Source organism: Lepidochelys kempii, chromosome 8 (genome assembly GCF_965140285.1).
Source record: "Lepidochelys kempii isolate rLepKem1 chromosome 8, rLepKem1.hap1, whole genome shotgun sequence".
Taxonomy (NCBI): domain Eukaryota; kingdom Metazoa; phylum Chordata; order Testudines; family Cheloniidae; genus Lepidochelys; species Lepidochelys kempii.
Window position 1 is genome coordinate 38,428,666 of NC_136387.1, and position 18,888 is coordinate 38,447,553.

The 18,888-nt window shown below is 42.9% G+C and overlaps 1 protein-coding gene and 1 pseudogene across 12 annotated transcripts in view; both read left to right on the forward strand.

Moving 5' to 3' along the window:
* The window catches only part of LOC144929056 (protocadherin gamma-C5-like), a 373,601-nt gene that overhangs the window by 196,889 nt on the left and 157,824 nt on the right, over positions 1-18,888 (forward strand). Inside the window, exon 1 of one of the 12 annotated variants that reach the window (XM_073356158.2) lies at positions 1,462-1,698. The exons of 9 other annotated variants lie outside the window; for them this stretch is intronic. In XM_073356158.2, coding sequence (XP_073212259.1) covers positions 1,654-1,698 — 45 coding nt within the window. In that variant the 5' untranslated portion in view covers positions 1,462-1,653. Of the gene's footprint in view, positions 1-1,461; positions 1,699-1,745; positions 4,081-13,059; positions 15,689-18,888 lie in introns of those variants that run through there. 2 more of the 12 variants (XM_073356141.1, XM_073356136.2) reach the window with 2 other exon arrangements.
* LOC140916410 (protocadherin gamma-A10 pseudogene) lies at positions 5,792-8,214 on the forward strand (annotated as a pseudogene).

Below are 18,888 nucleotides of genomic sequence, written 5' to 3' on the forward strand. Positions count from 1 at the left end.
AATTTTTTAAAATTTGGACTAATTAACTTTCCAGTGGTTGCACCTTGCAGGGGCGCTGGAACAGCAGGGACCAATGGACCATGGCCCTCCACGTCCGTCCACTTTTTTTGCCAGGGCCCGACGCCCAGCCCCTCCTCTTCCCCCTGAGGTGTTCCCCCACCCCAACCCCCCAGGTTAGGCCGCTCGGAACAGAAGCTGGAGCCCGGCCTGGACAACAGCAGCCTGGGGAGCCGGAGCCGGGGATCCTCCACCTGCCCGGACCGGGGAGCCGAGAGCAGCCCCAGTCCCATGTCCCCACCCCCGGGCCCCCGCCCAGGACAGATGGATGGTCCGCGGCTCCTCACAGCTGCCCGGGCGGCCCTTCGACACCCTACGCCAGGCGGGAAGCTGGAGCCCGGTAGGGGTAAGAGCCGCGCGAGCAGCTGTTGGGAGCCAGCGCGGACCTTCCACCTGCAGTTGGCAGAGGTCCTGCGAGACGGAGATAGGGCACCGGGGGATGCTCTAGGCTCTTCCATCCCCAGCACGTGGAGGGGCCAGAGCTCCGCGCCCCGGCTTGGCCAGGGGCGGGGCCTCGCGAGCAAAGGAGGGAAGGGGGCGGAAAGGGGCGTCGTGCCACCTCCCTACCATTAGGAAAACTCAGCCCCTGCCTAGGAGTTTTGTGTCGGAGCTGGGAAGGGAACTGTTTCTCAAGGGAGAAATCCTGACACCACTGAAGCAATGAAAGATTTGCTGTTGACCTCTGTGAGGACAGGATTACACTTTACGTCCCAGGCCTTGTTCATACACATACCGGAAGATTATTTTAGAAATAAAATAATAATGGGTACATCTAGCCGTGAACAAAGGGTTTTGAGTAAGAGATTTTCAGAGAAGCATACTTTGAATTTACTTAATAAATTCCGTATTCAGCCTCCAACATAATTAACGTTCTCTGCGCTCTATCGATGAAAATCATGTTATCGCCCATGGCAACAACAGAAATTTACAAATAATCTAACCGAATGAAGATATGAGGTAACTAAACTGCCTTACCTGAGATTACTTATAACGCTGAAAATGCATGCAATGGCACTTTAGTACACCAACAGACACATACTGTATTTTATATCAAGAGGTTAAAGAAGTCTGTTGTACTCTTAAAGGAAAGGAAAACTAAATTTGCAACATTCCGATGAGACTTTTACCTTCGGAGTTGGTTCATTATACATTTACCTGGTCTGCGGAGGCTCCAGATCTTGATGATTTTTTAACTCTCAAAAATTAGTTTATGAAACAATTTATGCTTCGCTATATTGTGGGGTCCTGCGTATTTCCGTCTCCAGATGTGAGCATTTCGCCTGCAGTTCCCTCACTAAGACTCAGAGTGCCGCTGTTGGCCAATGCGGAGCTAGGGCTGCAGCCGGGGACCTATTGGACGGAGCCAAACCTACTGCACTATTGTACTGTTCAGATCTCTGAAGAAACGCAGCAGAGAGACACAGTGTCGCGGAAAAAAACAAATCCTCTCGGATTGCTATACTCTAGAAGGGGAATATCTTTCATTTATATTTCATTTCCGACCCACGAGGATTCTGACAAGCCGAGGGAAATTTGGAACGGAGAATCGATTCAGAATAAAAGAGGCAAGGAAACACAGAGCCGAGAGTGCCTGATATGGAAACCAGACACAGAGAGCCGGGCCAGGCAATCACAAGGCAGGTACTGTTGTTTTCCTTCTTTTTCTCTTTGTGCTGCCGGGCGGTATCGGAGCAGATTCTTTATTTGACTCCTGAGGAAATGGCCAAAGGTTCCCTTGTGGGGAATCTAGCCAAGGATTTGGGGTTAAATGGCAGAGAGCTGCCTCAGCGAAAGCTGCGTGTCAATTCGGAAAAGTCATACTTCAGTGTGAATGGGGAAAATGGCAATCTCTATGTGAACAACAGGATAAACCGGGAGGAGATATGTGGGGCATCCCCGGTTTGTTTCCTAAATTTAGAAGCTGTGGTTGAAAACCCTTTGAATGTTTTCCACGTGAACGTCGCAATCCAGGACATTAATGATAATGCACCGCGGTTTACTAAAAATAATATTGATTTAGAAATTAATGAATTAGCACAACCTGGTGCGCGATTTCCTTTAGAACCTGCGCAAGATCCCGATGTTGGAGCCAATTCACTGCGGGATTACCAGCTCAGTCCAAATCTGTATTTTATCTTGAAATTGAAGGAAAATCCAGATGGAAAAAAGCAGGCAGAATTGGTGTTAGAGAAACCTTTGGATCGAGAGAAGCAGAGTTCCCATCACTTGATCCTGACGGCTGTGGATGGGGGAGATCCAATCAGAACTGGAACAGCTCAGATTAAAATAACTGTTACTGACGCTAATGACAACCCCCCTGTATTCACTGAAGAGATCTACAAAGTCAACCTGAAGGAAAATCTGCCAAAGGGCTCTTTAGTGCTCCAGGTTAAAGCTACCGATGAAGATGAAGGTACATATGCAAAAATAACATATGCTTTCAGCAACATACCGCAGAGTGCAAGACATCTGTTAAGTTTAGATTCTGGTAACGGAATAATCACAACAAAAGGATTTCTGGATTTTGAAGAAACAAATAGTTATATAATGGGTGTAGAAGCGAGGGATGGGGGAGGTCTCACTGACCACTGCAAAGTTCATATAGAAATTCTAGATGAGAACGACAATACTCCCGAAATGACACTCACATCCGTGTCCAGTCCAATTCCGGAAGACTCAGTGCCCGGGACAGTGATAGCACTGATGAAAGCCCTTGACCGAGACGATGGAGGAAATGGAGAAGTCACCTGTCGCATTCAAGATAATTTGCCGTTTAAAATAATATCCTCCTCTAATAACTACTACAAACTCCTCACAGACAACACCCTGGACAGGGAAAGGACCCCGGAGTACAATATCACAATCACCGCCACAGACAAAGGCACTCCCCCCCTCTCCACCCAGAAAACCATCCTGTTGCAGATCTCGGATATCAATGACAACGCCCCTGTCTTTGAGAAACCTTCCTACACCGCCTATGTGCCAGAGAACAATCCCTCGGGGGCCTCTATTTTCTGTGTAAAAGCCTTAGACCGGGATCTGGACCGGAACGCCCAAGTCACTTACTCCATCCTGAGCAGCAACCTGGAGAAGCTGCCTCTCTCCTCCTACATCTCCATTAACTCCCAGACCGGAGCGATCTATGCGCAGCGCTCCTTCGACTACGAGCAATTCCGGGAGTTTGAGCTGCAAGTGAAGGCCCAAGACGGCGGGTCCCCGCCTCTCAGCAGCAATGTCACCGTCAGGGTGTTTATTGTGGATCAGAATGATAACGCCCCTCGCATCCTGCACCCTTCCTTTGGACCCGATGGCTCCGCCTTGTTCGAGATGGTCCCTCGCTCGACCGAGGTAGGTTATCTGGTGACTAAGGTGGTGGCGGTGGATGCTGACTCAGGACACAATGCCTGGCTCTCCTACCACGTGCTCCAGGCCACGGACTCCTCGCTCTTCAGCATGGGGCTGCAGAGCGGGGAGATCCGGACAGCCCGCGCCTTTGCGGACAGAGATGTTGTGAGGCACAGGCTGGTCACCCTGGTGAAGGACAACGGGCAGCCGCCTCTGTCAGCCACAGTGACTCTCAACCTGGTGTTTGCCGAGAGCTTCCAAGAGGCTCTTCCGGAAATGAGCGACCAATCGGGTGACTCGGAATCTCAGTCTGATTTACAGTTCTACTTGGTGTTGGCTTTAGCCCTGATCTCATTTTTATTTCTAATTACAATTATAGTGGTGATAGCCATGAAAGTTAGAAGTTCAAAAGGTTCCTCTGTTCTTCAGTATGTCAGGCCTGCTCTTCATTCCAAGGCTGATCCCACATTCCTACCAGATTACAAAGACGGGGCCTTGCCGTATTCCTATAATTTGTGTTTGGCTACAGACTGCGGGCAAAATGGATTTAACTTGCTTAAAAGTACTGACCATAACATTACATCTGAGAATATCCTTTGCAATGACAACTCTAGGATTTTACTTGTGAATAATTGTGGTTCTGAAGCACCCAAATCCGGATCCGAAACTCTTCTCAAGGTGAGTTTTTGCATTATCGCGTTAGTTAAGGTGTCGCTTCTCTGATTTTTAATTAAATTATTCAGACAATGAAAAATGCTATTCATGAATATGTATAAATCACGTGAACTAAAGGGTTTTTAGATTAATTATATTTTTATATGTGTGCGTTATTTCTCTTCGGTGTAGTAAATGTTTGGTATCAACCGGTGGTTAGTGCCTATTGAACGGTGCAAAGTGTCCAAAGTTCTGGTATTATTGCGAGTTGCTGATATCCATTTTGTAGCAGTGACTGTTTTACCTGAGATTTATGGAATGTGAAAATTCTACTCTCATCATCCTGTTAGAAGTTTTGAAGGAAAGACGTCAGTCAGTGATGGACTATTCGAAGGATTATAACATTTGACATTTTAAAAATTACATTTACCAATATGCTACAGTCCATAGTTGGCAGGGAACTTCAATACAGTTTCAAAGCAAAGTGTGTAACAGAACGTGGAGCCAATTGTTACTTCCAAATGATGTCATGTCGTGTCGCTGTCTATAAGTTTTCCACTTTAATTAAAAATAAGTAAGTAGCACAGAAGTATGTCATATACAAAACCAAATATTCTTCCAATAGAAAAGTTAAACTAAACTAGAAATTAAATATAAAACATTGCCTGGATATACTTACATATAGTTGTTAATTCTGCAGGAGTCCACGAGATATTGGCCAATAATTTTCTCTCTTTTTTCTATATAGAACTCTCTAAACCACTTTCCCTCTCTGGTGGTGATTCTGCATTAGTAGACAGAAAACATAACCACTTTGGGTATATATTAGGTCACCACAAACTAATAATCAGGAATATCATACCACCTTACTTAGTGTTGTATCACAATACCTACGGGATATTAGCCAGAGCAATTTTAGTAACTGTCTATTTTCCCATGACAGATGACAATATACAGCTGGTATTCTGTCCTCATTCCCCGTTAATAATTGTGTTTACTGAAAATTAATTGGTGAGATTTAAAATATTCCTCAACGTGCAGCAATGATCAGACTATGTCATCGTGAAAGAGGAAGTCTCTGTTTAAGAGGAGTGAGAAACACTCTTATGTTCTGATATATAAATTGCATTACTATGTGTAAACATATACAATATTTTTCCATTAAAATATCTTTGTGAGCCCCTGACAAATGTATACACAGAGCTGTATTTTATTCAGGCAAATACAACTGTGGTATCACCCTCTAGTCTGGGAAATAAATAGTACATCTGTGTTCTTTTAGCACAACGAACTCAAATAATTGCTTATCAAGGACTATTTACTTAACGTAATTCCATGTAAAACTCAAATAGGTTTTGTATACATTAAAATGTATATGTAAGTGTATACATTTTAAATAGAGGAAGTAACTATAAATAAATAGTCGTGGGAAAAGATTAATTAATAGATAGAAAGGTGTTGGATTTTTTTTTAATTGCAATTATTGGTTGAGACTCTGAGCGCCGCGGTTCACCAATCAGGCAGAGGAATGGAAAAAGAGATCCAGCCAGCCCCGCCCGCAGCTACACAGCACAGAACACAGAGATCAGACTCACACTTACTCAGAGGAATTTCACAGAGAAATATCTATGAAACAGGCTTAACTTTAACATCAGTGACGGCGAAAACAGGACTACGGCTAAAAGAAAATCCATAATTGACTGGGAATCAGAGCACTATATACATCCAGAGGAAAATGGAGAATATACAAAGTCTCCGGGACTGCAAACGGCGAGCCCTGTTTTGTTTTTTATTGGTTCCCGTTTGGGAAGCGGTTTCTGGTCAGATTCGCTATTCGATCCCGGAGGAAACGCACACAGGCTCTTTCTTGGGGAATATAACAAAGGATTTGGGACTGGATTTAAAGGAGCTCTCAGACCGCAGTGTCCGCATTGTTGCCAGAGGTAGGAGTCACTATTTTGCTTTGAATGTTAAGAGTGGCCATTTATACACCACAGACAGAATAGACAGAGAGGAGATCTGTGGCCGGATAGAGATATGTTTGGTGAAGTTTGAGGTTCTTCGTGAGGGTAAAGCGAAGCTTTTTCCAGTTGAAGTTGAAATCACAGATATTAATGACAATGCTCCAGGCTTCCAATCAGAGAAATTAGAGTTAAAAATCAGCGAGACAACAGCAGTGGGGACCCGAATTTCCCTGCAGCAGTCGCAGGATCCAGATGTGGGAATTAATTCTATCCAGATATATCAACTGAGCGATAACAGGCATTTCTCTCTGGATGTGCAAACTAGAACCAATGATGTGAAATATGCCGAACTGGTGCTGGAAAAGTCTCTAGACCGGGAAGAACAAGCTGTTCACGATCTAATCCTCACAGCCACTGACGGGGGATATCCAGTCAGGTCCGGCACTGCGCAAATCCGCGTTATTGTTCTTGATGCAAATGACAACGCGCCAGTTTTCACTGAGGCTATCTATAGAGCGAGGGTTTTGGAAAATGTGCCGAAAGGTTCCACGGTGGTATCAGTAAAAGCCACTGATCCGGATGAAGGAGTCAACAAAGAGTTAAAATACTCATTCAGAACAATCGTGGAGAAAGGTTCCCAAATATTCCACTTGGATTCTAGGACTGGAGAAGTAACAGTCGTGGGGAACTTGGACTTTGAGGAATCCGCATTATATGAAATCGAGGTGCAAGCCCATGACGGGGGAGGCCTTTTCGACAGATCGAAAATACTGATCGTTGTTAGCGATGTGAATGACAACGCTCCAGAATTAACAATCACATCTCTCGTCAACTCCATCCCTGAGGACTCTCCCACCGGGACTGTGATCGCCCTTTTAAATGTGCAAGATCTAGATTCTGGAGAGAACGGGGAAGTCACGTGCTCCATACCCAGCAACCTCCCCTTCCGAATGAAGAAATTATTAGATAATTATTACAGTTTGGTGATTGACAGAACCCTGGACAGGGAGCAGGCATCGAATTACAATGTAACAATTACAGCCACAGATCAAGGGACTCCTCCCTTGTCTTCAGTTACTTCCATCTTTCTACAAGTTTCAGACGAAAATGACAATCCTCCTATATTTAACCAGACTTCCTATACTTCGTACGTCAGAGAAAACAATATTAAGGGAGCTTCCGTTTGCTCTGTAAAGGCAAATGACTACGACTTGGAGGACAACTCCCGAATCACTTACTCCATTACTGGAACTCAGATCCAGGAAGCTCCGCTCTCCGCCTTCATCTCCATTAACTCCGAGACTGGGGCTCTCAGCGCTCCTTCGATTACGAACAGTTCCGGGAGATTCGGTTCCAAGTGCAGGCTCAGGATGGGGGTTCCCCACCTCTCAGCAGTAATGTCTCCGTCACTCTCTTTATACTGGATCAGAATGACAACAGCCCGCACATCTTACACCCCTCCTTTCCCACCGATGGCTCCACGGGAGTGGAGTTGGCCCCTCGCTCCTCCGAGCCGGGTTACCTGGTCACTAAGGTGGTGGCGGTGGATGCAGACTCCGGGCAGAACGCCTGGCTCTCCTACCAGCTGCTGAAGGCTACAGAGCCGGGGCTCTTCTCTGTGGGACTCCACAGCGGTGAGATCAGGACAGCGCGCTCCTTTGCAGACAAAGATGCGCTCAAGCAAAGCCTGGTGGTTTTAGTGAAGGACAACGGGCAGCCCCCTCTCTCTGCCACGGCCACTGTCACGGTGGTGGTGGCTGACAGCATCCCCGAAATCCTCTCCGATTTAAGCAGCCTCTCAGCTCCTGCAGACCCCCAGTCCAGCCTCACCTTGTATTTGGTGATCGCTATGGCTTCCGTTTCCTGCTTGTTCTTTACCTTTATCCTAGTGTTACTGGCCCTGAGGCTTCGCAGGTGGAGAAACTCGCAGCTGTTTGACTCCTCGAATGTGACTTTCAGTGGAGTTCCCGTCTCGCAGTTTGTGGGGATCGATGGAGTCAGAGCTTTTCTTCATTCCTACTCACATGAGGTTTCTCTAACCACGGACTCCAGAAAGAGCCAATTCAACTTCTCCAAAACAAAGTATTCAAATACTCTGAGTAGTGAGCAAACTTGTGAGATAAAGGATCCTATTCTAGTTATTGAGGATGTAAGCATTAGTAACGGGAATCGGACCTCTGTTCAGGTGAGCTAAGGTGATTGTGTCTTCGTTCTGTGGGTCGAAAGTATATATTGTTAGTTTCTCGGGCAATGTAGAGGAAAATGATGCTTTATGTTTGTTTGTGAGAGGAGGAAAGGAGGTACTTCCAGGCCCCGCTGAAGTCAACAGTGAACCGTGTCTTCTGTGTTGCAAGGGTTGGCTCTCGGGGCATTAGGATATGTGTGACTTTCGATATATTAATTTTAAATCATTTACCTTTTCTTTTTAAAAGGCACTTTGTTTCTCTTTTTTCGGTGAAATCACACCCTTTTACTGTTTGTTTGAAACCAGGTTATCTTCCTGTATCTTCATATATCCGTTACTAACTTGGGATAGTACAGAAATGTCAGTGTATAGAGTACTTCAATTTTATTGGAAGACAGTTTGATTTGAAGACCGTGAACCTCTTAAATTTAACGTAGTAAAAGGACTACCTTATTTTTTTGCATAATATAATTTAATCACTCGTACAATCATAGTTTTGTCCTTTAATTTATCTCATGTTCTTTTAATTTTATTTCCCTATTGATATACATGTTCCCAATAGTCTGGCCTTTCACTTTTGAAAGTTATGGACATTTTTTTATACAGCGCGTTATATAAGCACCCATTCAGCACGCACCTTAAGACACGCACCTGTATAAATGTAAACAAGTTAATAGCCCTCTTGATATAGATACTTTGCTGAGTCGGGACATAATCATTACTTTATAATTATTTGTAGATTACTTACTTGTTTGGTGAAGATATACCTATCAGCTTACAGCGGATTAATCCAATTTTTAAACCAAATGCATTTAAATTCCACCCGTATCTATTAATATTATGTAAATGTCAGAAATGCAGAATTATGAAACTAGCATATATGGCATCATTATAATATGCGATAATGTCTATAATATTTGTTGTTTGTGTATTACCGTTGGGCCTTGAAACATTTAATGGTTTGATTCAACGTTTATAAAGGAGGTTATAGCATGACTTTGTAGTAATTTTATTATTAGAGAAAACGTTCTCATACATAGTCACGATTATATATTTGAAATGAGAGCTAAGGAGTCACTATATTAAATCCCTTGGTCAGTGTTAATGCAGTGAACTCTGACTCATATACAAAAACAAATTATCAGCGCCTTATGTTGGATCCTGGTGGTGTCCTTTGAACATTGGGTTTATAAGTTATATTTTCGAAATTCCTTGTGATGTTTCCTATTTAGAACGCTTAATAGTTCTCTTCTATTCTATTTGATATAGGCTCTTATGCTGCACTCATCACCATAGTATTTGAGCTCTTTCCAGTAGTGTATTAAGTGCTATTTTTGTTATCTGTTAAAGAAGGCAAGATTAAAGAAATGTACCTTACGCTTGGAGTGGAAGGTGGTGAGGTTTGTTAGGGTCCTTAGTTCTTAAAGTCTTGGACTAGCCCCAAGAAAGTTTGGTCTCCCATACAGACAAGCTTTACCCTTATGGTAAAGAGTTCCTGTTTGCCAGAAAAGCAAAATTGTCCACCAAGATATTCATTCCGCATCTTTAGGCAATCTTTTTGATATCCTAGGTCCAAAGCCATACAGCGCTTTGAATATGATGGATATCTTAAACTTTATTCAATTCTTGTATGGGAAGCCAGGGTAGAGAGTAGAGGACAGGTTTGAAGTGCTACTGGTAACCTGTGTTGCTGAAAAGATGCACTACAGTGCTCTATACTGTGGAATTTCCTTAACACTGAAGGATTTATGCCAGGCATATCACATAGCTGTAGACCAGTCAAGAGAATAACTGAGGTCAGGTCATCATCTGACAGGATGGCGCAGTCTCCTAGTTAACCAGAGATGATAGAAAGTGCTACTTGTCCAAAAGGATGAGAATGGATGCCTGCCTTTTATCCATTGACAGAAGGAAATTATCGATCAGTGCCACTCAATCCATATCCGCTCCATCTCCTGGTCTGAATCTGATTGTGCTAGGTCTAGAATATTAACGTTAGTTAGATAATATTGTATTTGGCCTTTGGGTAGCTATTCTGTGAGTTTACTCAGGAATGGGAGGTTTTACTTTGGGTGGTAGATGGCTAGAACAGATGTATCCAGGGTGGGTTTCTTTGATGTTGGTTAGACGACTGCATGTTTGAAGGAAGACCGGTAGATTCCTTCTCTGAATGTGGCATTGGCTATTTCTGTCATGAGTGGCACCAGGTGCTCATGACTCTTTCACAAGTCAGGAAGGGCATGGATCTGATTCACAAGTCTTGGGTTGGGACTTTTCTAGAGTGTCCTTAACTTCTTGATGAGTGAATGCACTGAATTCCGGGAATGCATATGATCTGTTGATTGGTGAGTATAGGTAGAGTGGATCCAGGCTACTTGAAAAAGTTTTCTGAATGTGCATGAACTTCTTAGTGAAGTAGGATGATAGCTCTTTGCAGGACTTGGTACTCGGTTCTGATGCAGGTTGTAGTAATTACGGATTAAGGAACTGGTTTGCCACTCTGGGTAGCTCCTTATGGTGGGATTTGGCATCCTCAGTGGAGGCTAATAGGAGGGTTATTTTGGCCTGTAATAAAGTCTCAGTATAGGGTTTGAGGAACTTATTACATTTCATCCTCTGTGAATCAGCTTTTGTTTCCCACCATTAGCACTTAATTTGTCATCCCTCTTTCTTCATCCAGTGCAGAATGTCAGAAAATCCAGGAATTCTGTGTGGGCCGTGGAGAGGAAGTGGCCATTTGGGGACCATTTGGTCAATGATCAAGGCTCATGTACAATGATAATGATTCACTACGTCCTCCTTTTCTCATTCTGTGGGTGGAATGCTGTTGTCCTTTAGCTGCCTTTGGGATTTCTTGGCTTCCATGTGTATTCATGGCCAAATCAGGATCACTTGTCTCGTTGCTTGAGAGCTGGAAGATCTCTGACCACTGCTGTAATTAGGTGATGGTCTATCCAAGACAGCGGTTGGGTTTTGGTGTCCTTGATCTTGACATCTAGGCTGAAGATCAGGTCCAGGGTTTGACCATCTGCATAAGCTGGACAAGAGATTACCAGTGAAAGTCCTAAAAAGGCAAGAGAGGAGGTGAATTTCGGGGATTTTGCATTTGCAGCCTTTTAACTATGTATGTTGAAATCTCCCAGGATGACAAGCTGGGGTATGTCACCACCATAACTGAAAAGGTATCAGTGAGCTCCATTATGAATCCTTTAGTCAGTCATGGTGTTTAAATAAGCATAAAAGCTATGTTAGCTTTGGCTCTGATTTCTATTGTCAGATTAATTAATTTGAATGTTGTCTTACTTTTTTGGATTTGATGTTTGATGAGAAGATGAATGCAGTGCTGCCTGCCGTCTTGTCTTGTCTAGGTCTGTGATACACCTAGTATCCTAGGAGGATGAGGTGGGCTAGAATGGGTGTCATTCAGCCAGGTCTCAGTGATGTGGGCTGTACTGGGTACTTCATCACTGATGAGATTATGAATTATTCTCCTGTAAATCATTCCATTTGCACCTCAGGAGGTGTGCTATTGCGAACCTGACCAGAATTATAACTATTCAATCACTTGAGAGTAAAAAATCCTTACCTTAAATGATCCTAATGCCTTATTCTCTTTATGATGGATTGCTCTCATTGAACATCATGGTTATGCTTCACAATTGTATAATGCTGTCCAACCAAGGGTTTGATCTTTGCTTACATAAATCAATGGGAGTCTTTCTCCTCTGCCATCTTTTGGTTTTAGATCAGCCCCCAAGGACATTAAAATTACAATGAATATTAGTTTCCCAACAATCCTGTCTATTTAATAAGATTTTATTATCACAATTTTAAATATGGTGAAGGTCAAGCACAGAGAGATTTGGGCCAATTTCTTTTTCAAATCTGCATGCTTAAAATTAGGCACCTAAATTTAAACACTTAAAAAAGTGGTCTGTTTCAAGAGTTAGTAGTAAACAAAAATCCCAGTAAAGTCAATTAGAAAACATGTTCCACATCCCTGAACATCAAGTCAATTACATATATTTATAATTACGCATTTAATTACCTTACTTGAAGCACACAAAGTTGAAAAAATTGGCCTAAGTGACTTTCAAGATGTTATGCACAGGAATTTTGTGGCAGAACTAAGAAGAGAACCCAGATCTCTAGACTCAAGGCCCAATGCTTAAATCATAAAACCGTTCATAGATTATTTTAAACAAAAATCCAAAATGGGCAAGAGTTTTGCACCTGTTTTAATCCTCAAAAGGGAGTTGAAAAATGTTTAGTCTTATCATGGAAGCGTGCCATGCTTTTTCAGCATCGAAAATGGTTGACTTTCTTTGTTCTCTATAGATGAAATATTATGTTATCTCTTTTGTAAATAACAGAAGGTCCACAGAAGATCTCTCAGAACTTGGTTGTTAGGGAACTGTGATGTCTTATATAAAATTAATTATAATACTGACAATCTATTTAATGTCATATTAATCCTCCAGTCAATTACTTGTATTAAATTGAATCAACCCTTTGATTTCTCTGAGGCAGATATATTGTAATCCAAAAGCAAAGTGTAACTTTGCACCTTTCCACAGTGAATCTAACTCATTCAGTTTTACTTCTTTCTCAAAACACCTGTCTTGAGGACTAGTTGTCTACCGCTTTATAATCTTTTACCCTGCAAAATTAGTCATGTGGAAGAAAGAAATTACACTTCCTCCTATTTCGGGCTCCTGTGATTTCCCCTCTCAAGATGGAATTCATTTAGCATTGCAATTCTCTTACTAAAACGCAGAGTGCCGCTGTTGGCCAATGCGGAGCAAGGGCTGCTGCCGGAGGTACACCAGAGCCCACTGCAAAGCGATTATACTGTTACTCAGTGCAGATCTCGGATGAAGGAGAGCAGAGGGACGGTGTTTCTGCCCAAAGAAGGCCTTCCGCGGTATCGGATTTCTGAGGTAAAATTAAGCAGGAGAATGGATTTTATTTATGCTTTATTACTCAGTATTCTTACAATCTGAGTGGAAATTGGTCCGGAATATCTATTCAAAATACACCGGGAAAGGAAGCAAGGGCGCTAAGAGTGCCTGAGATGGAAACCAGACACAGACAGACAGCCGGAGCAGTGAGACTGCAAATACTGTTGTTATTCTCTGTGTTCTGCCGGGCGTTCTCGGAGCAGATCCTTTATTCGATTCCTGAGGAAATGGCCAAAGGGTCCCTAGTGGGGAACCTCGCCAAGGATTTGGGGCTGAATGTGAGAGAACTGCCGCTGCGAAAGCTCCGCGTGAATTCGGAAAATAAATATTTCACTTTAAATGAAGAACATGGCAACCTGTATGTAAATTACAGGCTAGATCGGGAGAAACTATGCGGGGAGATACCCCTTTGTGTCTTAAATTTAGAAGCTGTGGTTGAAAACCCTTTAAATATTTTCCACGTGAACGTCGCAATCCAGGACATTAATGATAATACACCGCGGTTCGTTAAAAATAATATCGATTTAGAAATTAATGAATTAGCACAGCCTGGTGCGCGATTTCCGCTAGAACCTGCGCAAGATCCCGATGTTGGAATCAACTCACTGCAGAGTTACCATCTTAGTCCAAATCCATATTTTGTTTTGGAACTGAAGGAAAATCCGGACGGCAACAAATATGCAGAATTAGTGTTAGAGAAACCTTTGGATAGAGAAAAAGAAAGGTCTCTTAATTTAATCTTGTCCTCTGTGGATGGGGGAGAGCCAGTCAAAACGGGGACAGTTCCGATTAAGATTAACATTATTGATGCCAATGACAACTCCCCTATATTCACTGAAAAAATCTACAAAGTCAGCATGAGAGAAAACCTTCCGAAGGGAACCTTAGTGCTTCAGGTGAAAGCGACTGATGCAGATGAAGGTACAAATGCCAGAATAACATATTATTTCAGCAACATACCGCAGAGAGTGCAGCAGCTGTTCGATTTGGATGCCAGTAATGGAAAAATTACAGCAAAAGGTATTTTGGACTTTGAAGAAAAAAATAGCTACACAATAGGCGTGGAAGCCAGGGACGGGGGAAGTCTGACTGCCCACTCCAAAGTTCAAATAGAAATTCTAGATGAGAACGACAATACTCCCGAAATGACACTCACATCCGTGTCCAGTCCAATTCCGGAAGACTCAGTGCCCGGGACAGTGATAGCACTGATGAAAGCCCTTGACCGAGACGATGGAGGAAATGGAGAAGTCACCTGTCGCATTCAAGATAATTTGCCGTTTAAAATAATATCCTCCTCTAATAACTACTACAAACTCCTCACAGACAACACCCTGGACAGGGAAAGGACCCCGGAGTACAATATCACAATCACCGCCACAGACAAAGGCACTCCCCCCCTCTCCACCCAGAAAACCATCCTGTTGCAGATCTCGGATATCAATGACAACGCCCCTGTCTTTGAGAAACCTTCCTACACCGCCTATGTGCCAGAGAACAATCCCTCGGGGGCCTCTATTTTCGGTGTAAAAGCCTTAGACCGGGATCTGGACCGGAACGCCCAAGTCACTTACTCCATCCTGAGCAGCAACCTGAAGGAGCTGCCTCTCTCCTCCTACATCTCCATTAACTCCCAAACCGGAGCGATCTATGCGCAGCGCTCCTTCGACTACGAGCAATTCCGGGAGTTTGAGCTGCAAGTGAAGGCCCAAGACGGCGGGTCCCCGCCTCTCAGCAGCAATGTCACCGTCAGGGTGTTTATTGTGGATCAGAATGATAACGCCCCTCGCATCCTGTACCCTTCGCTCGGAGCCGATGGCTCCGCCTTGTTCGAGATGGTGCCTCGCTCGGCCGAGGCAGGTTATCTGGTGACTAAGGTGGTGGCGGTGGATGCTGACTCAGGACACAATGCCTGGCTCTCCTACCATCTGCTCCAGGCCACGGACCCGTCGCTCTTCAGCATGGGGCTGCAGAGCGGGGAGATCCGGACAGCCCGCGCCTTTGCGGACAGAGATGCTGTGAAACACAGGCTGGTCACCCTGGTGAAGGACAACGGGCAGCCGCCTCTGTCAGCCACAGTGACTCTCAACCTGGTGTTTGCCGAGAACTTCCAAGAGGCTCTTCCGGAAATGAGCGACCAATCGGGTGACTCCGCATCTCAGTCTGATTTACAGTTCTACTTGGTGCTGGCTTTAGCCCTGATCTCATTTTTGTTCCTCCTGACAGTGACCCTGGCCACTGTGATGAAATTGCAAAGGTCAAGGAAACCTAAATTACTTCAGTGTTTTGGTCGTGACCCTTTTTCCAAGACTGTTCCTACTTTCCCACCAAATTATGGAGATGGTACTTTGCCGTATTCTTATCAGCTATGTTTATCCTCAGAATCTAAGAAAAATGAATTTTCTTTCCTGAAACGTAATGCGCAGATATCAGAGAATGTTCTGTGCAGTGAGAACTCTGGGATCTTACTTATGAACAATGGATGTAGCGTCTTAACATCGGAAACGGAGGCTGCTGAAGTAGTAAGTTTCTAGTTCCGTGATTTATATAATTTTTAGATGTATTGCTTGTTTTCACAATTGTACAGGTCTAATCTTCCTTAAATAATATAGGAGACCTTTGTAAAACTGTTGTTGTTTTGTAGTATTTACCGGCACTCACAATTTCATGAATTTGTTTTCACTGTACCCCGTTCGGGAGGTGCCCATCTTACAGGGCATGAAGAAGTAAAATAACTTGCATAAGGTCAGAAAACAGAAGTATAATAGAATAAACTCAGATTTCTTAAGTCCCCTGCATTGCCTTAACAACCACTCCCTCCTGCATCTCCAAGGAAGAATATCCTTCCTCTCATTTTAGTGGATTTCTTTACAATAACTACATTTCTAGGAGCCTTTTTATACTTTCAGTGGGTTGTACTGCTTCTTGTGAGTAAGAAAAAATAATTATTCCAATACCTTAACAATGTTTTTTTTTAAAAAAATACCTTTTTAATTGCTTCTTTGGAAGTATTCCTTTTTTACTGTTCCATGGGAAATTGAATAATGATTCCCAGATATAAAAAGATTCTGTTATTTATTTTAAGTGTCACATGTCTTTCATTTTACAGATACACAATTACATATCTGTAAAATACACTAATATAGAGCAAAGGTTTCATTGACATGGCTTTCTAAAGGCTGCATTATTCACCTGCGGCAAAATCTTTAGTCAATTATTCAGGTCCTCCTAACCAGGTGGTGATAAAACCTTTATGCCAAACCTTCCAATAATCTGTGTGTATCATATATATTACAGAACTACTTTTTGAAGTCTTTGAATAAAAAATGAAAGTATTTACGTTTGGAAAGCTTGTAAACTTTTCAGTTCCTAAAGTCAGTTTGGGTCCCATGGCAAAGCTATAAACCTCTGCTTTTCAATAATGTAGCGATTCTATTTCTGCAGGGTCAGAGTTGTATGATTAAATAACGCCAGACCTGGGACTTCGGCCCCAATAATTAAAAGTGGACATTCCATATTTAGGGAATGGAAGGTGTATTCTTCTGTGAGTTGCTGTTATGTCAGTTCTTTGAACCCGATCTATGGATCAGAATACTGAATATTGTCCTGGAGGAGATCAGTTAGTGGGCAGAGTGATGGTAATGGATTGTAGGTGATTGTGTGTGGTTCCAAATGTCTCTGCCTGGTTTGGGCATATATAATGCCCTTGCAGTACAAAGGAGCCCATAACTTCTCATACTACTAGATCTTCTAAAATTGAATGTGGATATTTCTAGATAAAAATACTGAATACAGTATTTAATATTACCCATTAGGCACAGTACATACAAACAGACAGCTTTCCCAGCATCTCTTTAACACTCATATTTCATCCATTAATAGATTCTGAGGCAAGAAGGGATCAGTGTGATCATATGGTCTGCCCTTTCCAAGAGCTCCAACACTTATTGAAAAATCAATATTAATGGTTCAATGCACTCCTCAGCCACCTCTTTTAAAACTTCTGGATGCAAGTTATCTGGACTTGCTGATTTAAGATGTCTAACTTTGTAGCTTCTGTTAAGATCCTCCAGAGACTGGATTGAATTGGATTGAAAAGAGTGTTATCATCACCATATGATGAGGCTACTATAATGCTACCTGCAGTGACTCAAGAGCATGCCTACCAACCTCAGAGCAGATTGTTAGGAAGTAGGGCACAAACCGCAAATTGGTGTGAATTCTATTCTTAGATTTCACCAACAAATCACCAAGTGGAAACTCCTCAGGCATTATAAAAGCTTAATATGGAGTCACAGACAGTCCCCTTACGTTCTCTTGTCTGTCTCACCACACAGGTGAGCATACTTTTGTGATAGTTGGTCTCTTATACCAAGAGTCACAACAATATTCAGGTTACTCCCGGTCCCAAAGGACCAGACACTTACCCCAGGTCAGTTATGCCTTCGAGTTCACACCAAAGACATCGCTTGTAGTCAATCCTATAATAAACTATATAAATATTTATTAAATAGGAAAAGGAAACAGGAGAGTTATTGACAAGGTTAAAGTGGGTAAACAGATAAACAAATGTTACAATCTTAAGTTTCAAAAGGTAATATAAACTTCTATAATAAGAAAGCTGTATATGTCCCTTAGGACTAACCCAGGCTAAACAGCTGGGGATCTTGTGCTTATGCCTGGAAACACACCTTGCTCCCCAGAGCCCAAGAAGCATAGAGATAATAAATTCTTTCTTGTTAGGGGTTCTATTCTCTCCTTCTCACATGGTTCCAGCTGCAAAGGTCAGCTGATATGAGGAGTTCCTTGAATGACTCATCTTCACTGTGAGGAGGCAGAACAACAACAGTCTTTGGTCCTCTTGTTGACAGTACATAGGGAACTTCCAGTTGCAACATCCACAGTAGTCCATCTGATATTGATAGCCTTTCCATTTGTGAAGGGCATAACACTTTTTGATGAAGATCACCCCCTCGCACTAATTCATGTCTCTGTTCTGTCTGGTGATTTACACAGTCACAGAGGCTCACAGTACATCATCATGATGTTCTTATTATGCCTCTAGTGTTTAGGGCAGTGATGAAGCTCATCCACTCCTGTCTGTTTCTGGCAAGTCTTTCAATGGTTCCCCAGCTGTGCCCAAGGTTTTTCAACTCAGCTTCCACAGCTCTTGCCATGTTTTTGGGCGGCCTCATTTTCCATTTGCCTCCAGGTGTCCATTGCTACTCTGGTGATGGAATCACTTTCCATCCAAAGCACATGACGAATCCATCTCCAACGCTTCCTGGCAATGGTGCTCAGATACTTTTGGCTGCATTGTGTCAATAGGTCTTGGTTTGAGATTGTTCTGGGCCAAAAGATACAGAGGATTTTTCTGAGGCAGGTTGTATGGAATGAAGACAGTTTGGACATGTCATACTTTCTCATTCCCCAGCATTCTGCACTATAGTGTTGAAAGTACGCAGTTCTGATAAATCTTGACTTTTGGTGTTGTATTTTGATGATTTCCAGACTTTATTTAAGCTCCTGAAGGTGTTCCTGGCTTTATTGATTTTGTTCTGGATATCCTGGCTTGTTCCACGATCCTGGTTGATGGTGCTGCCCAAGTAAGTGAATGTTTCTACATTGGTGAGAACATAATCCTCTATCCATACTGGTGATGCAATATTAAAGGTCATATCATCTGTCTTATTGCAGTTGATTTTCAGTCCAATTTGCTGGC